This window comes from Pongo abelii, chromosome 8 (genome assembly GCF_028885655.2).
Source record: "Pongo abelii isolate AG06213 chromosome 8, NHGRI_mPonAbe1-v2.0_pri, whole genome shotgun sequence".
NCBI lineage: Eukaryota > Metazoa > Chordata > Mammalia > Primates > Hominidae > Pongo > Pongo abelii.
Window position 1 is genome coordinate 74,926,656 of NC_071993.2, and position 19,650 is coordinate 74,946,305.

Here is a 19,650-nt window from a genome sequence, read left to right on the forward strand (position 1 = left end):
CACTGCTATCTTGTGCCTGTGCTCATCTATGGCCAAGGATGGAGTCCTCATTGCCAGCCAGGCAGCAGGCAATCTAGCTCCAAAATCCCATCTTAGCATCCATTTCTTATCCTTCCTGGCACAACGTGTCACAAGTTGTGTTCTCCAAGAAGCAAATTCTGAGATGGAAACTAGCAGAAAATTTCTAAGGGGGCACTCTCAGGATAGACACCTATGAGCAGAATGGAAGGAAGTAAAATTGAGTAAAGAAGAAACTGAGCTACAAAGTAGTCCCAGCAAAACCTGAGCTGACCCTGTGGGGAGTTTTGAATCTGTATGACTCCTCTGAGTTCAGGCCTTGATATGCCCATATCAGCCAGTCACTGGATGCAGGCTGCCCTGCAAAGCAGCATGACCTTGGGCAAGGTGGCTCTCTCCTGAGGAGATTAATTTGAGTAAGTACTCAGTTCTGGAGCTGGGATCTGGACAGTGCAGAACAGAATCCAGGATGGTGATGCAAGGGGGCTTTTCAGAACTAAGGGGAACAGAGATGGAACTATCTTTCAGGTGAGGAAGTGCTTTGAGATATATAACCCTCTTGCTAAGGCATCATTGCTTTCTTCATTTGCTAGTTAGTATGATTTGATTCTGGTTACAAAACTTGTGTTTACTGTAGAATACGTTTAAAGTTGTTTTGTTGATAAGACTTCCGGAGAAACGTCTGGCCAAAAATAACTATTTCCTGGGTTTAGAACAACAGATCCAAGACAGCTTAACCTTTGGTTATATTTCTGCTTTAATATATAGTAACATTTGAAAATACACAGATATCCAGGAAAAAAAGGTAAAGCAGTATGAGGTATTGAGAGCACAACCATGCTTTAATTTGGGAGTTAATTTGGGGTGTTATGTAACAGCAATCATACTTGTAGATAAACACGTCCACTAGCTCTGCAAACACATTCAAAGGTAATAGTATATAGTACACTCCGCCCTGTAAAATATGTCAAATACCCCCACTCTACAAATTCACTGTGTTTCATTATTTTTTTGTTTTGTTTTATAAGAAAAGGGGCATATCTATAATTCACAATCCAAGTCAGATTCTTAATTTAGCTGTGAAATATTACCTGCCAATTTGCTTCTCAAGCTATTTTTAAAATATATATATATATTCTTTAAAGCCATTTTATGGCCATGGGAATCTAATTAATTTCATAATGATGTTGGTTGAACATGATACCAAAAAATGCAGGTATTTTCAAGAACAATAAAATAGATAACAGCATTAAAGCATAATCCTTTAAGAATTCATGAGAAAAAAAGGATGATAAAACTTAAGCTTCTTTTTCAGATGTTTAAAAATTTCTATAAAATTCTTTGTCCCAAGATTAATCATTCAACCATGGTACACAAAATATGCTAACTACATTGCCTGGTGTCAAGGTGGGAAAATCCTCTTTTATAACATAAAATCCTCTTCTAATCCATGCTGACCCAAGTCCTGGCTGTCTGAGGGCAGATTCCTGTCAAGAGACCTAAGGTTCTCATGGAAAGCATCACTTTCATCTACTAGTTGGTAATCCTGTTCCATTTCCCTTAGGAAGCCACTCCCAGATCCTGATCCAGAGCCGGAGCCAGAGCCAGAGCCGGAGCCGGAGCCGGAGCCGGAGCCGGAGCCTGATCCAGAATAGTCCTCAGAAAGTGGGAAGATACGATTCAAGTCCTGGATTCTCGTCTTTCTGAAGTATGAAAGAAAAATGGGAAAAAAACCAGTAGAGTTTGATATGTGGGAAAGATAATTATAATAGTTTTTTTTAAGATAAGGAGATAAATACAGCCATCTAGTTGCTCAAATTAAGAGATTTAAAATCTTCCCCATTATTCAATGTTTTAAAATCAACAAAAAAACAGGTCAAATGTTCCTATGTGTTTGCCTATACTTATTGCACCTATCAACTCCACATCTACCTATTGCAGACTCGCATAAACAGTGTTAATTTTGTTATCACTAGCATATACATTCTATATTTGAAATTTACTTAATAAATCATTTTTATTTTTATTTTTTTTAATTTTTATTTTTGGAGGCAGAGTCTTGCTCTGTCACCCAGGCTGGAGTGCAGTGGTGCCATCTCGGCTCACTGCAACCTCTACCTCCCGGGTTCAAGTGATTCTCCTGCCTCAGCCTCCCGAGTAGCTGGGACAACAAGGGTGTGCCACCACGCCTGGCTAATTTTTGTATTTTTAGTAGAGATGGAGTTTCACCATATTGGCCAGGCTGGTCTCAAACTCCTGACCTTGTGAACCACCCACCTCAGCCTCCCAAAGTGCTGGGATTACAGGTGTGAGCCACTGCACCCAGCCCAAGAAATCATTTTTAAAAGAAGTCCTCTTGGCCGGGTGTGGTGGCTCATGTCTGTAATCCAAGCACTTTGGGAGGCCAAGGTGGGTGATCCCTTGAGGTCAGGAGTTCGAAACCAGCCTGACCAACATAGTGAAACCCCATCTCTACTAAAAATACAAAAATTAGCCAGGCGTGGTGGTGCATGCCTGTAATCCCAGCTACTCGGAAGGATGAGGTGAGAGAATTGCTTGAACCCAGGAGGCGGAGGTTGCAGTGAGCCGAGATCGTGCCACTGCACTCCAGCCTGGGTTACAAGAGCAAAACTCCATACCCTCCACCAAAAAAAAGAAAGAACAAACAACTAACAACTAAGTCTGCCCAGACAGATGACATTTTTTCCTAAATTAAAATTTCCATAAAAGTTCTAATAACTTACAGTGCTTCAACAAAGCTCACTTTTGAGAAATTCTTTGTAAAAAGCTAAGCTTTATATATACCAGCACATAAACCTTCAATTTCCTATCAAAAAATGACCCTGCTTCCCATTTGCATTCACTCAGCTGAAGAGTACTGAAAGGTAAGGCTGCCTTCTGGGTTGAGTGTGATGATTAGAAATTCAAAGAGCACAAAATGGCCAGAGCAATGATGACAGCCCTCAGTGACAGAACAGGGCAACAAAGCATCAGAGACAAAAGCTGAGTGTCACAGCCTACAAGTCATTTCCTCCATGAAAATAATAAACCACCAGCATACAACCAATTAGAGTTTTAATTCATGTATGCATTCAATAAATATTTGTTGAACATCTGGTCCTTGTTTTGAGGGCCTGGGATAGCACAGAGGCAGATCAATGAAGCCCCTTCTCAAGAAGTTTTTATTTTAGTGGGGAAGATAGACAATGAAAAGTGAATAAATAAATCAGGAAAATCATAGGTGGTACAGAGAAATGAAATTGACTAATGTAATAGGGAGTGACCAGGTGGCTACTTTAGCCTGGGGTGTCGGAGCTGGAATCACAGATTTGGTAGTTAAACCCATGCAACCAATGGAGGTCGTCGAGAGAAAACATGTAGATAGAGAAGGGGGCCCAGGCCAGAGCCAGGGTCACACCAACATGTTAAATATTGAGCAGAGGAAAAAGCACAACCACAGAAGTAGGAAGAAACAGGATAAGGCAGGGCATGGAAGCCTCGAGAAAAAAGCATTTCAAGGAAGGGGTGGTCAATCATTTTTTTTTAAAGAAAGGGCCTCCTTCTGTTGTGCAGGCTGGAGCGCAGTGGCGTGATCATGGCTCACTGCAGCCTCACCCTCCCGGGCTCAAGCCGTCCTCCCACCTCAGCTTCCTTTGTAGCTGGGACCACAGGCGTGAGTCACCACGCCCGGCTAATTTTTCTATTTTTTGTAGATAGGGTCTCACTATGTTGCCCAGGCAGGCTGGTCTTGAACTCCTGGGCTCAAGTGATCCTCCTGCCTTGGCCTCCTGAAGTGCTGGGATTACATGCATGGCCCAGTTAGCCGTTTTTGAAGGCAATTAAGGATCAAGTAAGCTGAAAATAGAGAAGTAATCAGTGACTTTGTCAACCAGGGTGGAGTGTAGGAACAGAAGTCCAGCCGCAGAGAGGGTGAGGAAAGGAGGGGGCAGGCATGGGTGGCCCTTTCAGGAGGTGTTATTGTGAAGAGGAGCAGAGAAGGGCAACCGCTGGAGAGGACGCAGAGTCAAAGGAGAGATGTTGTCTAAACATAGGAGATACTAAAGTCCACCCCCATACTGATGGGAAGAAGACACTGAGTTCAGAGAGATAACTGCAGAATGGAAGTCCTGGAGAAGATGCATGGGAAAAGGATACCGGCCACAAAGAGAGGTGGCCTTGGAAGCTGCAAGAGCCAGGGTCCAATCAGGAAACTTCTCCAGATATTTAACACAGAGGGAATTCCTCATACAGGTGATGGAGTAGAAGTGAAGCTAAATGGGGGATAGCGAGGTAACCCAGAGATTAGCAATAGCAAGAAAATATTTCCCTCGGCCGGGCACAGTGGCTCATGCCTGTAATCCCAGCACTTTGGGAGGATGAGGCAGGCAGATCATTTGGGGTCAGAAGTTCAAGACCAGCCTGGTCAACATGGCAAAACCCCGTCTCTACCAAAAATACAAAAATTAGCTGGGCATAGTGGCACAACCTGGAGGCTGAGGCAGGAGAATCACTTGAACCCGGGAGGCAGAGGTGGCAGTGAGCCAAGATTGCACCACTGCACTCCAGCCTGGGCAACGAGAGTGAGACTCTGTAAAAAAAAAAAAAAAAAAAGAAAGAAAAAATACTTCCCTCCTTGGGCTACAGTGATAGTGGAAGGAGGTTGTCTATTTCCTGATCCCAGGGACTAGAGGCATCTGGTGGGAGCTGAGGCCATGGGCGAAACAGTCCTGCCCAAGGTGCCACCCAAGGCAGGGAGTAAGGAGAAGAAACATACCTCTCTCCCTTCCTCCCAAGCTCTCAGTCTCCCTTCCTTGCCTCCCATTGGCCAAAGTCAGCCACAGCCCTGGGAGCCTGAGAAATGCAGACCCCAGGAGTCAGTTCCACCCCTACCCCCACCCCACAGCCAGTACAGAGCAGGGCCAGGGAAGGACAGGAGGATCTGAGGGCAAAAGGGTTTGGGATAGGCACAGAAGCAAGGACCATTCTTTCGCAATGACGGGAAGGAAAGCACAAGGTCAGGGTGAGAAGCAAAGTTACTGGCTTTGGGGAAGGAAAATAGAGATTTGAGGAGAGGAGGAATGGTGTGCAAGAGTTCTTTTGGAGAATTTGAGCTATTCTCTTAACATTTTATTAATTTTTTTATTTTAGTTTTAATTGTATTTATTTATTTTAAATGTGTTTATTTATTTTGAGACAGGGTTTTACTCTGTCACCCTGGCTGGAGTGCAGTGCCACACCACGGCTCACTTCAGCCTTGACCTCTCAGGATCAAGCAATCCTCCCACCTCAGCCTTCCGAGTAGCTGGACCACAGGCATGCATGGCTAGTTTTTGTGTTTTTCTGTAGAGACGAGGTTTCTCCATGCTTGGCTAATTTTTGTAGTTTTCTGTAGAGACAGGGTTTCTCCATGTTACCCAGGCTGGTCTCAAAGCAATCTGCCTGCCTCGGCCTCCCAATCTGCCTGCCTCGGCCTCTCAATAGCTGGCATTACAGGCGTGCCACCATGCCCAGCTAATTTTTGTATTTTTAGTAGAAATGGGTTTCCGCCATGTTGGCTAGGCTGATCTTGAACTCCTGACCTCAAGCGATCCGCCTCGGCCTCCCAAAGTGTTGGGATTACAGGTGTGAGCCACGGCGCCTGGCCACTAATTTTTAGAGACGGGGTCTTGCCGTGTTGCCCAGGCTGGTCTCAAATTCTTGGCCTCAACTGATTCTCCCACCTCAGTCTCCCAAACTGGGGGGATTACAGGCATGAGCCACTGCAGCCTAACATTTTGGATTTAAATGAATTACTATTGAAACCAATGATTTAAAGTAATGAAGGATGCTGTAATATTACATTCAAACTTAATGCCGAGGCCTTAAAGTAAGAATGCAAGAGTAGGACTACAAAGTTGCATATTGAAGATTGTAATGATGTCATCACTAATGCAGTGAATATCAGTGATGGAGAAAGTCAACAGTGATGGAGAAAGTCACCAGCGCTGGGAATGGTGGCTCATGCCTGTAATTCCAGCACTTTGGGAGGCTGAGCTGGGAGGACTGCTTGAGCTTAGGAGTACGTGACCAGCCTGGGAAATGTACAGAGACCCCTGTCTCTACAAAAAAAAATTTTTTTTAATTAGACGGGCATGGTGCTGTGTGCCTGTGGTCCCAGCTACTTGGGAGGCTGAGGCAGGAAGATCACTTGAGGAGTTCGAGGCTGCAGTGAGCTATGATCACACCACTGCACTCCATCCTGGGTGACAGAGGAGACCCTGTCTCAAAAAAAAAAAAAAGAGAAAGTCGCCAGGATCCCAAAGTGATGTGAAATGTACCTGATTTGGAGCATGATGATTAACCTGGCTTTGAGGAGAGTGATTTTCTAGGTGTGAGCCTGGAGATTAAAACTTTTATAATAATCCTTTTCTTAATATATATATTTTGCTACATCCTACATAGCTTTAGTATTCATTGAATTAATGGTTTCTAATATAATTCAATTTTTTGTTACTTATGAATTTATATCAGGTCTTTTTTGCAAGTTTAAAGCAAGTTTTATCTGATCAAAAGAAGAGATTTGATTTTTGTTTTACAAGTCTTGGCCAATTATTCTTCCTTTCCCTAATTTTTTTTTTTTTTTTTTTTTTTTTGAGACAGAGTCTCACTCTGTTGCCTAGGCTGGAGTGCAATGGCATAAATAGGGTTCGCTGCAGGCTCAACCTAGGCTCAAGAGATTCTCCTACCTCAGCCTCCCGAGTAGCTGGGACCACAGGTGCACATCACCATGCCTAGCTAATTTTTGTATTTTTTGTAGAGACAGGGTCTTGCTGTATGGCCCAGGCTGGTCCCAAACCTTCTGGGCTCAAGGGATCCTCCCACCTCAGCCTCCCAAGGTGCTGGGATTACAGGCATGAGCCTCTGCACCTGGCCATTTTTAAAAATAATTACCATCTAATTGAAGAACTTTTTTTAATATAAAAAATGTATTTGAAATAGAGATAGGGTCTCACTATGTTGCCCAGGCTGGCCTCAAACTCCTGGGCTCAAACAGTTCTCCCGCCTTGGCCTCCCAAAGTGCTGGGATTACAGGCATGAGCCACCGCACCTGGCAGAAGAACATTTTAATCACCTCCTCCAAAAAAAACCCTCATACCCATTAGCAGTCACTCTTTATTCCTCCCTTTCCCCAGCCCCTGGAACCCACTAATCTACTTTCCGCCTCTAGGGATTTGCCTATTCTGGACATTTTATCTAAATGGAATCATACAATATGTGGCTTTTTGTGTCTGGCCTTCCTTCACTCTGCATAATGTTTCCAAGGTTTATCTATGTTGTAGCATGTATCAGTACTTCATTCTTTTTATGACCCAATAATATTCCTTTGTATGCTTATACCACATTTTGCTTATCCATTCAGTTAATTATTGGATTTTAATATATAGTGTGTTCTGTTTACACAAATAAAACTATGTTCAATCATTTTCAATACTTGTTGATGAAAAGTCCTCAATGCTCCTCTCTACCATCCACAAAAAAACTTTCAAAAACATAGGTGAATCATGTATACTCGCACATGTCATATGCCAGTATATACAGTACAGTTTTACCATGTACTGCAGAGTAGGAGCCAAACTACCAAAGCAAGAGCTCAAAGCAAAACACTCTGGACAGCTTGAAGAAAAACACTCCCACATCTGCGCCAAGAGGTTGTGAAATTACAGACACTTTAAAATTAGAGAAAAGGCCGGGCACAGTGGCTCATGCTTGTAATCCCAACACTTTGAGAGGCCAAGGTGGGTGGATCACCTGAGGTCAGGAGTTCGAGACCAGCCTGGCCAAGATGATGAAACCCTGTCTCTACTAATAATACAAAAAATTAGGCCAGGTGTGGTGGCTCACGCCTGTAATCCCAGCATTTTGGGAGGTCAAGGCAGGCGGATCACTAGGTCAGGAGATCGAGACCATCCTGGCTAATAAGGTGAAACCCCGTCTCTACTAAAAATACAAAAAAATTAGCCGGGCGTGGTGGCGGGTGCCTGTAGTCCCAGCTACTCGGGAGGCTGAGGCGGGAGAATGGCGTGAACCCAGGAATTGGAGCTTGCAGTGAGCCGAGATTGCGCCACTGCACTCCAGCCTGAGCGACAGAGTGAGACTCCGTCTCAAAAAAAAAAAAAAAAAAAAAAAATTAGCTGGGCATGGTGGCAGGCGCCTGAAATCCCAGCTGCTCCAGAGGCTGAAGCAGGAGAATCGCTTGAACCCAGGAGGCAGAGGTTGCAGTGAGCTAAGATTGCGCCATTGCACTCCAGCCTGGGCAAGAAAAGTGAAACTCTGTCTCAAATAAATAAATAAATAAATAAATAGAGAAAAGTCCACTTACGGAAAAAGGTCAGTCCTCAGACGGGGGATCTTGTTGGATTCACCTGGAAGTAGTTCGAACATTGGTCCTTTTTCTTCAAGGCAGTTTGCAGAATTACTGTCTGGATTGCAGCGCACCCATTGGTACCTGGCTCTCTGCGTAGGATAACCTGCCCAAGGAACCCACATTGTTACTAAGTATCTACTACACAGCTTCTAATCACTCTGTCCTAAGAAGTTTTTATTTTTATTTTTTTTCGAGACAGGGTCTCAGTCTGCTGCCCAAGCTGGAGTGCAGTACTGTGATCATAGCTTACTGCAACCTTGAACTCCTGAGCTCAAGCCATTGTCCCACCCCAGCCTCTTGAGTAGCTGGGAATACAGGCGCACCACCACGCCCAGCTAGTTTTGTTTTGTTTTGTTTTTGTTTGTTTGTTTGTTTTTTGGAGAGATGGGGGTCTCACTATGTGCCCAGGCTGGTCTCAAACGCCTGGGCTCAAGCAATCCTCCTGCCTTGGCCTCCCAGTGTGCTGAGATTACAGGCATGAGCAACTGCACCCAGCCTGCCCTAAGAAGGTTTTAACTAAATAGATTCTAAATTTGGTAAAAGGCAAAATGTAGACAGATTTTATGTCCATTCATATAACAGCAACACCCACTATGTGCCAACCTTTTATATAAATTGTCCTTCTTACAACACTCCAAAAAGTAGCAGTTTAAAGTTAGAATAGGCTTTGGAATCAGCTGCCTGGAGTGAAGTCCCAGCTCTGCTGACTAGTTATGAAACCTTAACTTCTCTGAACCCTCACTGTAATATGAAGATACTAATAGTGTCATAAGCCTATCACAAAAATTAAATGAGAAAATACACTTAAAGAATTTAACACAGTGCCAGGCACACAGTAAACACTTGATAATATTAACTGTTGTTACTTTTGTACTATTATCTCAATTTTACACAAAAGAAAATTGCAGCCACACAGGCGCTAGGATTCCAACCCACATCTGACCCCAAAGCCCACATCTTTTCATAGAGATGAGTCAAATCAGGTTCAGAAAGGGGAAGGAACACACTGTGTAGTATCCGTGGTATCACAGAATTCTAGTTCTTGTGTTTTAGGGCCATACAGTATCCTTAGGAATGAAAAGTAGATAACAATTTGTCCTGTGTCTTTGCACTCAGATTTCACAAGAACAAGTCTCCTCTAGTCACAGAGCATCAGGCAGCTTGGAATATCTGAGTCTCAGCTTCTTCTGAATTTCATTTCTATGGAAAAGGCTCCAAATCTGATGTTATGAGGTTATATAGGAGATTTATTTATTTATTTATTTATTTATTTATTTTATTTTATTTTATTGAGAGAGAGTCTTGCTGTGTCACCCAGGCTGGAGTGCACTGTCACGATCTCAGCTCATGGCAACCTCCACCTCCCAGGTTCAAGCAATTTTTCTGCCTCACCTTCCGGAGTAACTGGGATTACAGGCACTCACCACCACGCCCAGCTAATTTTTAGTATTTTTAGTAGAGATGGGGTTTCGCCATGTTGCCCAAGCTGGTCTCACACTCCTGAGCTCAGGCAATCCATCCACCTTGGCCTCTGAAAATGTGAGGATTACAGGTGTGAGCCACCAGGCCCGGCCTATATAGGAGGTTCTTTATTAGTTAATGAAATAAAATCTTCCTTCCTCAGTTTAGCAAAGACAAAGGCCTGGTGGTGAGAAATACTTCACCGCCCTTCAAAAAGTTCATCTCCTCCCCACTCCAAGCATATACTTTATTCTAATGAGTGCAACTAATAATTACCTAGCAAGAAGGAGCATGTCTAGGATTCTTGAAAGGCAGGAAGGGTAGTTTTAAAGCTCACCACAAAATAATGGAAAACACTCAGATAAATTACAAGGCATCAACTCATAAGAGAATACTAACCAAATGAAGAAAAGTACTTTTTTTTTTTTTTTTTTTTTTGAGATGAAGTCTTGCTCTGTTGCCCTGGCTGGGGTGCAGTGGCACAATCTCGGCTCACTGCAACCTCTGCCTCCCAGGTTCAAGTGATTCTCCTGCCTCAGCCTCCCGAGTAGCTGGGATGACAGGTGCTCACAATCATATCCGGCTAATTTTTGTATTTTTAGTAGGGACAGGGTTTCACCATGTTGGCCAGGCTGGTCTCGAACTCCTGACCTCACGTGATCCACCCGCCTCAGTCTCCCAAGGTGCTGGGATTACAGGTGTGAGCCACCACGCCCGGCCAAAAGTACTTTTTATGGAAAAGACGATGTGGCATTGTAGAAAAACCTATACTTAAAAATGAGTGAGAGGGTGAGAGGCGGGTAGGCAAAAACTTTTTTTTTTTTTTTAATAAAATAAAAATAAAAATTAGGTTGGGTGTGGTAGCTCACGCCTGAAATCCCAGCACTTTGGGAGACTGAGGTGGGAGGATCGCTTGAGCCCAGGAGTTCAATACAGGCTGGGCAACATAGAGAGACTCTCATTTCTACCAAAAAAAAAAAAAACAAAAAAAAACAGATTTTAAAAATTAGCTGGTTGTGGTAGCACACACTGTAGTCCCAGCTACTTAAGAGGCTGAGGCAGGAGGATTGCTTGAGACTGGGAGGTCACAGTGAGCCAAGATTGCTCGGCTGCACTTCAGCCTGGGTGACAGAGTGAGACTGTCTCAGAAGAAAAAAGTTAATTTACAAAATTAAAAATAAATAAAAATAACTGAGAAAATCAGAATACCTCTTTGTGTGAGTAATAGTTTCAATTATATAAACAGACATGGGGGAAAAATGGAAGGAAATACACAAAAATAACTGATGGTAGAATCTTTGGTGTTTTTTTTCTCATTTTGTTTTCTAAATTGCTATAATAAACAATATTCCTCTAAAAACATAAACATTAAACACTTTAATATAGAAAACAGTAAATATTCTCCCATTGGATTTTCTTTCTTTTCTTTGTAACTATATATTATTCTATCATAATCGTTTCTACGATTCCTGAGTATAGCTTACAATGTCTGGTTTGGGAGAGCTGTTTGTCCAAAATGAGCTAGCTCTGCCACTGCCTGGAGGCTGGGGATAAGGCAGGCAAAATGACCTTTTAACGTCTGCCCCTTACTGGCTGTGTGATCTTGGCCAACTTAAACTTCCTGTGCCTCAATTTTCTCATCTGTAGGATGGGGCAGTAATAGAGCTAATAAGGAGATACAAATGTTAGGTTCTCAGAGTAGTACCTAGCACATAGTTAGAGCTCTTCATTGCTAGTTCCTCTCATGAAAAGGAGAAGGACAACAATGACCTATGATCTCTGATAGTGAACATCTTATAAATTTAAATTCAAATTCCCATTCTGCCTTTTAGTATCTCTAGGAGTCTCAATTTATAGACTTTCTTTCTTTTCTTTTTTATTTTTCCTTATTTTGAGATAGAGTCTGTCTCTGTTGCCCAGGCTGGAGTGCTGTGGCACATCTCAGCTCACTGCACCCTCCGCCACCTGGGTTTAAGCTATTCTCCTGCCTCAGCCTCCTGACTAGCTGGAATTACAGGCACGTGCCACCATGCCCGGCTAATTTTTTGTATTTTTAGTAGAGACGGGGTTAGCCAGGAAGGTCTTGATCTCCTGACCTCGTGATCCGCTCGCCTTGGCCTCCCAAAGTGCTGGGATTATAGGCGTGAGCCACCGCGCCTGGCCTGGTTTCATTCTTTCTCTTTTGATTCTTTCCTGAGGCAGCATTAGTTTGGCATCTAATTGCTACTTAGACGTCCAATTAGAAAAATCCAGCATCTTCTCCAGCAGAGGGCGGTGTCTTCACATCTTATACTGTCTAGACCAGCTTTGTCCAATAGAAACACAAAGCAAACCACATAGGGAGTTTTAAATGTTCCAGCGGCCATATTTTTAAAAGTAAAAAGAAACAGGTGAAATTAATTTTATTTAACCTAATTTATTCAAATATTGTCCTTTAACATATCATCAATATAAAAGTTATTAATGGGATATTTTGCATTCTTTTCTTCATACTAAGGCTTCCAAATCTTGTATATTTTGCATTTACAGCATGTCCCAATTTGGCCTTGCCACATTTCAAGTGGCAAGCGACAAGTGACTTGTGGCTACCGTACTGGACAGAGCAGGTCTAGGCAGTCTTCTGCAAGCTGCTGACGTGCTGAGTATCAAGCTGAGAAAACGTTTGCTTACATAGGAAGCTAAACAGAAAAATAATGCTTAATGAGAAAGCATCCAGGTGAAAGAACATATCTTTTCACCAGCATGACAAATACAACTGTAGAATATTAGTAAAAAATATTTCTAGAATACAAAATTCCCCAAGAGTTCAGAATCTCAGCTAATTAAAATTCATAACGAAGGCTTTCTTTTTGGCGATGATGAAAATGTTCTAGAAGCAATTATAGTGATGGTTGCATGACTCTGTGAATATACTAAAAAACATTGAACACTTCTTTTTCTTTTTTTTTTTGGAGACAGAGTCTTGCTCTGTCATCCAGGCTGGAGTGCAGTGGTGCGATCTCAGCTCACTGCAACCTCCGCCTCTCAGGTTCAAGTGATTATCCTGCCTCAGCCTCCCAAGTAGCTGGAATTACAGGTGCACACCACCATGCCCAGTTAATTTTTGTATTTTTAGTAGAGACAAGTTCTCGCCATGTTGGCCAGGGTAGTCTCAAACTCTTGACCTCAAGGGATCCACCTGCCTTGGCCTCCCAAAATGCTGGGATTACAGGCATGAGCCACCACACCTGGCCTAATCATTGAATTGAACACTTTTAATGGGTGAATTGTATGGTATGTGAACGCTATCTCAACAAAGCTATTTTAAAATTTTATAAAGAAATCAAAAGTAGAAGGGCTCCCACTTCAAAAGCCTATCGAATTTGGGGCCGGTGATGTTAAATGTACTTTAAAATAAAGAACAAGTTACAGACACTAAATTCTTGACATAGCTATTCAAGGGTGTTGGCAGGATGTGAAAATTTACAGTTCCAGCCCCTGAGGTTGTGAGACTATCTTGACTCTATCTTGCTTGAGATAAATGTCTTGTGATTATAGTGGCTATCTCATGGACAGAAATGTTATCTTCCTAAAAGGCCTACTTATGGGATTTGTTGGTTAATTGTGTAGTGGATTCCAAGGGAAAGAATGGTTTTTATTTGAATCCTATCCCTCACTGCCCACCTCTCCCACCACCCTGAGTCCTGCTTTACCAAAATACTTTCTATGAGTAAATGTTACCAAAGCAAACAACTTTCTCCAATAGTCCATACCTTTTTATATTATGGTACTAACTTTTTCCTCAACATAATCACAATATACTAATTTCTTTTTTTTCTTTTCTTTTCTTTTTTTTTTTTTTTTTGAGATGGAGTCTCAGTCTATCACCCAGGCTGGAGTGTAGTGGCATGATCCTGGCTCACTGCAACCTCCACCTCCCGGGTTCAAGTGATTCTCCTGCCTCAGCCTCTTGAGTAGCTGGGATTACAGGTGCATGCAACTATGCCTGGCTAATTTTTGTATTTTTAGTAGAGATGGGGGTTTCACCATGTTGGCCAGGCTGGTCTTGAACTCCTGACCTCAAGTGATCCACACTTCTCGGTCTCCCAAAGTGCTAAGACTACAGACGTGAGCCACTGTACCGAGCCTAATTTCCTATTCTTAATGGAAACTTACTGCAGGCATGTTAGAGAAACTTAAGCAGCAACTACTGTCAAGGGGAAAAGAAGACCATTTGATTTATTCAAAATGGTAGCATTATCTAAGCCGGAGTTACTTCCTCCTGGTCTATCAATTCCACAAGATGGATAAGCTTCCCCCACTCTTGCATGGTTTGACAAGCTATAAAAAGCTCCTAAGTTTACTTTCAATTTCTCCCTCAGCTCAGTGGGAAACATTATAGCAAGCGCTACAGTCAAAGGATTTTTTGTTTGTTTGTTTAAACAAAGAAAACCTCTGATCCATGAGCGGCAGTAGAAAGTTAATTCTGGCCTTGAAATCAGACGACCAGTTCAGCTGTTAATTAGTTGTAATGGGTCTTGGGCAAGACTCACAAATTTTTTGCAAGAGGTTAATGTATAGAGCAAATGAGATGAGAAATGTCAGATCCAGTTTTCTCCTCTACGATTGGTGCTAATTCCTCCTCAAAGGGAATGTGATGATGATTACCAGAGAACGAATGTGAAATCACTTTACAAAGAGCAGCACAATGAGTGGATCAGTATCATTCCTGTGAGCTAGGAGACAGTATACAGTGGACACGTGGTGGGCCTGGCCCCCTTGGCTGCACCTGTTCATGGATATTCCATTTTTTTTTTCTTTATGGGCATCATTGGAAAAGAGAGGCAATAAGAGTGGAAGATTCACAGGCCTCATCAAATCCCCTGGAGCCCTACATTAAATAGATTAGTCATCTGTGCTCTCCAGAGTTACCCACACATCCCCAAATTTCCATTTCTTTGTGCCTGGTAGACACAATCTTACCCCACATCTTTACTTGGATTTGACTTATAATAAAAATATACTACCACCAAATTCATATGTTGAAGTTCTAACCCACAGAATCTCACAATGTGAAATTGTTCAGAAATAGGGTCATTGCAGATATAGTTAGTTAAGATGAGGCCATTAGGGTGGCCCTGATCCAATGCCTGGTGACCTTCTAAGAAGATGATATTAAGACACGGATGCATGGAGGAAAGGCCATGTGCAGACAAGGGAGAAGGCGCCATCTATAAGCCAAGGAGAGAGGCCTCAGAATGCGATCAACCCTGCCAGCACCTTGATCTTGGACTCCCATCTCCAGAACTGTGAGGAAATACATTTCTGTTATTTAAGCCACTCAGTCCGTGGTACTTTGTTATGGCAACCCAAGCAAACCACTATAGTAACCTGAAATGGTTTTGAATATGCTCAGTAAAAGCAAGCCAAAAGCCTAGTTGATTTCATCTGCCAAACCGAGGGGCTAGATAAACACTTTTCATAAGACAGGAAGAATGTTGTCGAATCATATCTGGCATTGCGTGGAGGTGTGAGGAAATGGTGTCACAACTCTTCACATCACAGCCTTGTGCCGCAGTCACTCACACATGCAGCCAGTGGGGGACATCTATTTCCCTGCACGCTCAGATGTGGGCACAAGCCCTTGAGCCCAATACCGAGAGCCTTTTTTCGGAAACACCCTAGTTTGTCAGTTTCTCCCTTGTCTCTTTCTATGGTTTCTTTTTCTAACAAAGAGCTAAACCTATGAGGTCATGACATAAATGCTAGTATTCGATACAATTTCATGATGAATTATTTTCTTTCTTTCTCTTTCTTTCCTTTCTTTCTCTCTCTCTCTCTTTCTTTCTTTCTGACAGAGTCTTGCACTGTCACCTAGGCTGGAGTACAGTGGTGCAATCTTAGCTCACTGCAACCTCCACCTCCCAGGTTCAAGCAGTTCTCCTGCCTCAGCCTCCTGAGTAGCTGGGATGACAGGTGCGTGCCACCATGCCCGGCTTATTTTTTTTGTATTTTTGGTAGAGACGGGATTTCACTATGTTGGCCAGGCTGGTCTCAAACTCCTGACCTCATGATCTGCCTACCTCAGCCTCCCAAAGTGCTGAGATTACAGGCGTGAGCCACCACGCCCGGCCTTCCTCATTTCTTTCTAATGAATATTATACAAGGAACGTTTTTGTTTTCATTCTAGTTTTCCTTAATGAATCTTAGTGGGAAATTCATGTTTCTGGGAAATTTTGACAACATAAAGACTTACGTATCTCTGGTTGGGGTATGCCCAGCACCATCTGGCCACTCAAGACTGTACTAAAGTATGGGCCTCATTACTCTCGATCTTGTCAGACCACATGGCTATTCGGGAATTATTTCATCAAGCTGAAGATGTTCCCTAAAAGATCCCAGTGAAGCCTGTTCCCTACAATTGACAATGTTTTATATTTTAAAAATATATAGATTAATAACGTTCCAGAAACATTACTTGCTCTTTTTTCAGTATTAGCATAACTAGAAGAAAATGATTTTATAAATTTCCAACATAAAATGAATGTCTCTGCGATCATCTGTAAGATTTCATCTCCACCGGAAGTAAGATCATGACAACCAAAAGTCGCTTTGATGAAACAAATCTAGGACATGTGTGTCATTGTGACTCAACATTTCCCTTACCATTTGGCGGAACCTAGTGTTTTTCTACTATAAGTTCAGCCATCTCTCTATCAACCCATGACCTCTGTCTTATTTAGACATGATTCCTTAGTTGCCAAAGAAGAACAAATTGTATTTTTCTTACAAGCCTATCATTTTCATTGTCTTAGTCATTAGAGGTTTTAAGTTGTTTCAGTCTGACTAAACAACACTAAATGATAGATAAACCTAGGAAGATATTTCCGAATATGATGCTTCTCTGAGCAAGAGAACAAATACCAAATTATTTGGCCTTCTCTTTAAAATCTGAGAGGTTTTACATGAACTATGTCTAACCATAATTGAGTTTTCAGTAAGAACCAAGTTTATCTTTAAAAAAAAAAAAAAAGAAAAGAAAATACACACAGTCAGATTCACCCCAATTAGAATATAAGGTCTCCCAGTGTTAAAATAACAATGACACCGGCACAGCGCACTAAAACTTGGGGCTGATGTAGACACTTAGGGGTAGGCAGAAATCCCCCAACAGTCAAAGGTGCCATCTCCTCCATGCAACAGGCACAGGAGTCATTTTCTAGATTCCTTTTTTGAGCTTTTAAAATTTATAAACCTCACATTTTCATCCCAAAATAGCACATTTCAATCATTGTAAGAGTTTACAAGACTGCACACACCACAGAGTTTAATTTTTCTTGGTACCAAACTTAACAGAACTCATATTAAAGGGTTCAGTGACCCCAAATCCTTCTTCTTTGCCTCCTTTGCCACAATATTATACATTCTACGCCTTAAAATGAATATAATGACTTGTATGGACCACGGGGCTTACAGAGAAGATGGCTGGGGAACAAGACTCCTGAGTCTTACCTTGAACTGAAGATTCCAGAACCAGGATGAGGGCAAGAGCCAGGACGAGCCGACTGCATTTGAGTAGCTTCTGCATCATGACCAACTTAGTCCAGCTCTCCCGGCTGCACGCCAACTTCTTGATTAGGAAATGTAGCAGGGTGCTCTCTGTCCCTTTTAGAAAATGTTCCAAAACCTCAAACCCTGCCCAGAACACACGTCACAATTTCCTGAACAAATAGAAAGACATCCACATCAAAACCCAGAAAGAAAGGCGGTGGGGGGAACACAGTAAAATAACCATTCATACCCATTATGAAACTGTACTGGACTCCCCCCAGGCCTGCTTTTTCAAAAGTTTTGTTGTTTGCCGTTTGCCTGCTAGAAATTTTTTTTTTTCCCACCGAAACAGTAGAATTAGCATTTGGGACAGTTTGTTTTTCCTTTCTTCAGGTAACAATCTAAACACTAGATTGCTAATATTAAGAATCTGCTGCATTTTTGATGAGATAAGGGAGCTAGGTGCTGCCTTTTCGTCACCAAGCACTTTCAACATAAAACATTCTCTTCATTTTCTTTTTCACCGGGGAGTAACATACCTCACTGAGCCAAGCTCGTGAAGTGAAACTTCAAAGCTGAGCTCTAACCTTCAAGAATGAGTTGTTGGATTTCAGATGAATAGTTTCTTCTTCTTCTTCTCTCTCTTTTTTTTTTTTTTTTTGGAGTTGGAGTCTCACTCTGTCACCCAGGCTGGAGGAGCAGTGGCGTGATCTCAGCTCACTGCAACCTCCACCTCCTGAGTTCAAGCAATTCTCCTGCCTCAGCCTCCTGAGGCAGGGATTACAGGTGCACGCCACTGCGCTGGACTAATTTTGTATTTTTAGTACAGACGGCGTGTCACCATGTTGGCCAGGCTGGTCTCGAACTCCCAACCTTAGGCCATCCGCCTGCCTCAGCCTCCCAAAGTGCTGGGATTACAGGCGTGAGCCACCGTGCCCAGCAAACAGTTTCTTCTTAAACTCGTTTCTTGCATTGGATCATCGACTCTCTCTCTATCTCAAGAACATAGGATTTTCAGTTACAAAGACTGTGGTAAAACAGAAAAATTATTTTGCATTCCCCTCTCCTTCACATTGAGCATTTCTTAAGATTGGATTCCATTTCTATTTTTATCTGTTCTCCTAGTCAAAATTTTCAACTTGAGTTTTGGGTCCTCTGGCCTTGAATAAGCCAGAAATCAGGAACGAGGGAGAGGTTGTCCTCACAGTGAGCTGCTGGACCTCAGCAAACAGCACAAACCTCTGCCTCATGTAAATAAAGGAACAGCATTTTCCCTGGGCATGGTGCAGATTTCTGGAGGACTAAGGCTCCATATTAGAGTTATACAATAAAGGCCAGGTGCTGTGGTCCACACCTGTAATCCCAGCACTTTGGGAGACTGCGGTGGGTGGATCACAAGTTCAGGAGATCGAGACCATCCTGGTTAACACGGTGAAATCCCGTCTCCACTAAAAATACAAAAAATTAGCTGGGCGTGGTGGCGGGTGCCTGTAGTCCCAGCTACTCAGGAGGCTGGGGTAGGAGAATCGCCTGAACCCAGGAGGCAGAGGTTGCAGTGAGCCAAGATCGTGCCATTGCACTCCAGCCTGGGTGACAGAGAGAGATTCCATTTCAAAAAAATAAAAATAATAAAATAAAATAAAGTTATACAATAAATACAAGCCTATCATACATCCTTGTCCTTGTGGCATATACATTTTCCCTACTTCCTTTCAAGATTCAACCACTCTCCATTTCAACATGTCTATCCCTGCCGCTCCCCCAGACGGCTTAATGCACGTGCCCCACTTTCCATTCTCATCCTCACCCTTGCCTGGCCTTTGATAAGAGGGAGGAGTTTCCCTTCCCTTGTTTTAGGCTTCCTGCTGATTCCTTTACCGTTTCCTGCTAAGGACAGAGCCTCACAGTCTAATAGCCGTGGTGCAAGAACACAAAGAGTGCACATTTTGGCCCTCCTCAGAAGCCCCTCAAATCAGCCAGAAGCGTGTCCTCCAACTCAGGGACGTCTCCAAGCACAGTAATCAACCCCAAAATGCACTGGCCCAGAAAGCTTTCCACTGAGAAACGCTGGTTTCAGTTTGAAATATCAGATGTTATCTTTGGTCGTTTTTAATCTAACTCCCAATTGAAAACCCTGGCACCAAAACAATAGTTCCTATCAATAGCTTCGATGAGTTTCCTGCAAATCCCCAGAGCTGATTAGGGTTTGTGTTTTAAAATGGTAATTTTCGGGGCTT

The 19,650-nt window shown here is 42.7% G+C and overlaps 1 protein-coding gene across 2 annotated transcripts; it reads right to left on the minus strand.

Annotated features, from left to right (window-relative positions):
- Window positions 1-757: 757 nt before the first annotated feature.
- Window positions 758-19,263, minus strand: SRGN (serglycin). 2 transcript variants are annotated; one of them, XM_002820880.5, is made up of 5 exons: window positions 19,221-19,263; window positions 17,953-18,405; window positions 17,375-17,583; window positions 8,378-8,525; window positions 758-1,721 (listed from the first exon to the last, which is right to left on the minus strand). In XM_002820880.5, the coding sequence occupies exons 3-5, from the start codon at window positions 17,451-17,453 to the stop codon at window positions 1,442-1,444; spliced, it is 507 nt and encodes a 168-aa protein (XP_002820926.1). In that variant the 5' UTR covers window positions 17,454-17,583; window positions 17,953-18,405; window positions 19,221-19,263; the 3' UTR covers window positions 758-1,441. The 2 variants fall into 2 exon arrangements, with proteins under 2 accessions (XP_002820926.1, XP_024109831.1); XM_024254063.3 differs by lacking the exons at window positions 8,378-8,525; window positions 17,953-18,405; window positions 19,221-19,263 and having other exon boundaries at window positions 17,375-17,433.
- Window positions 19,264-19,650: the final 387 nt, after the last annotated feature.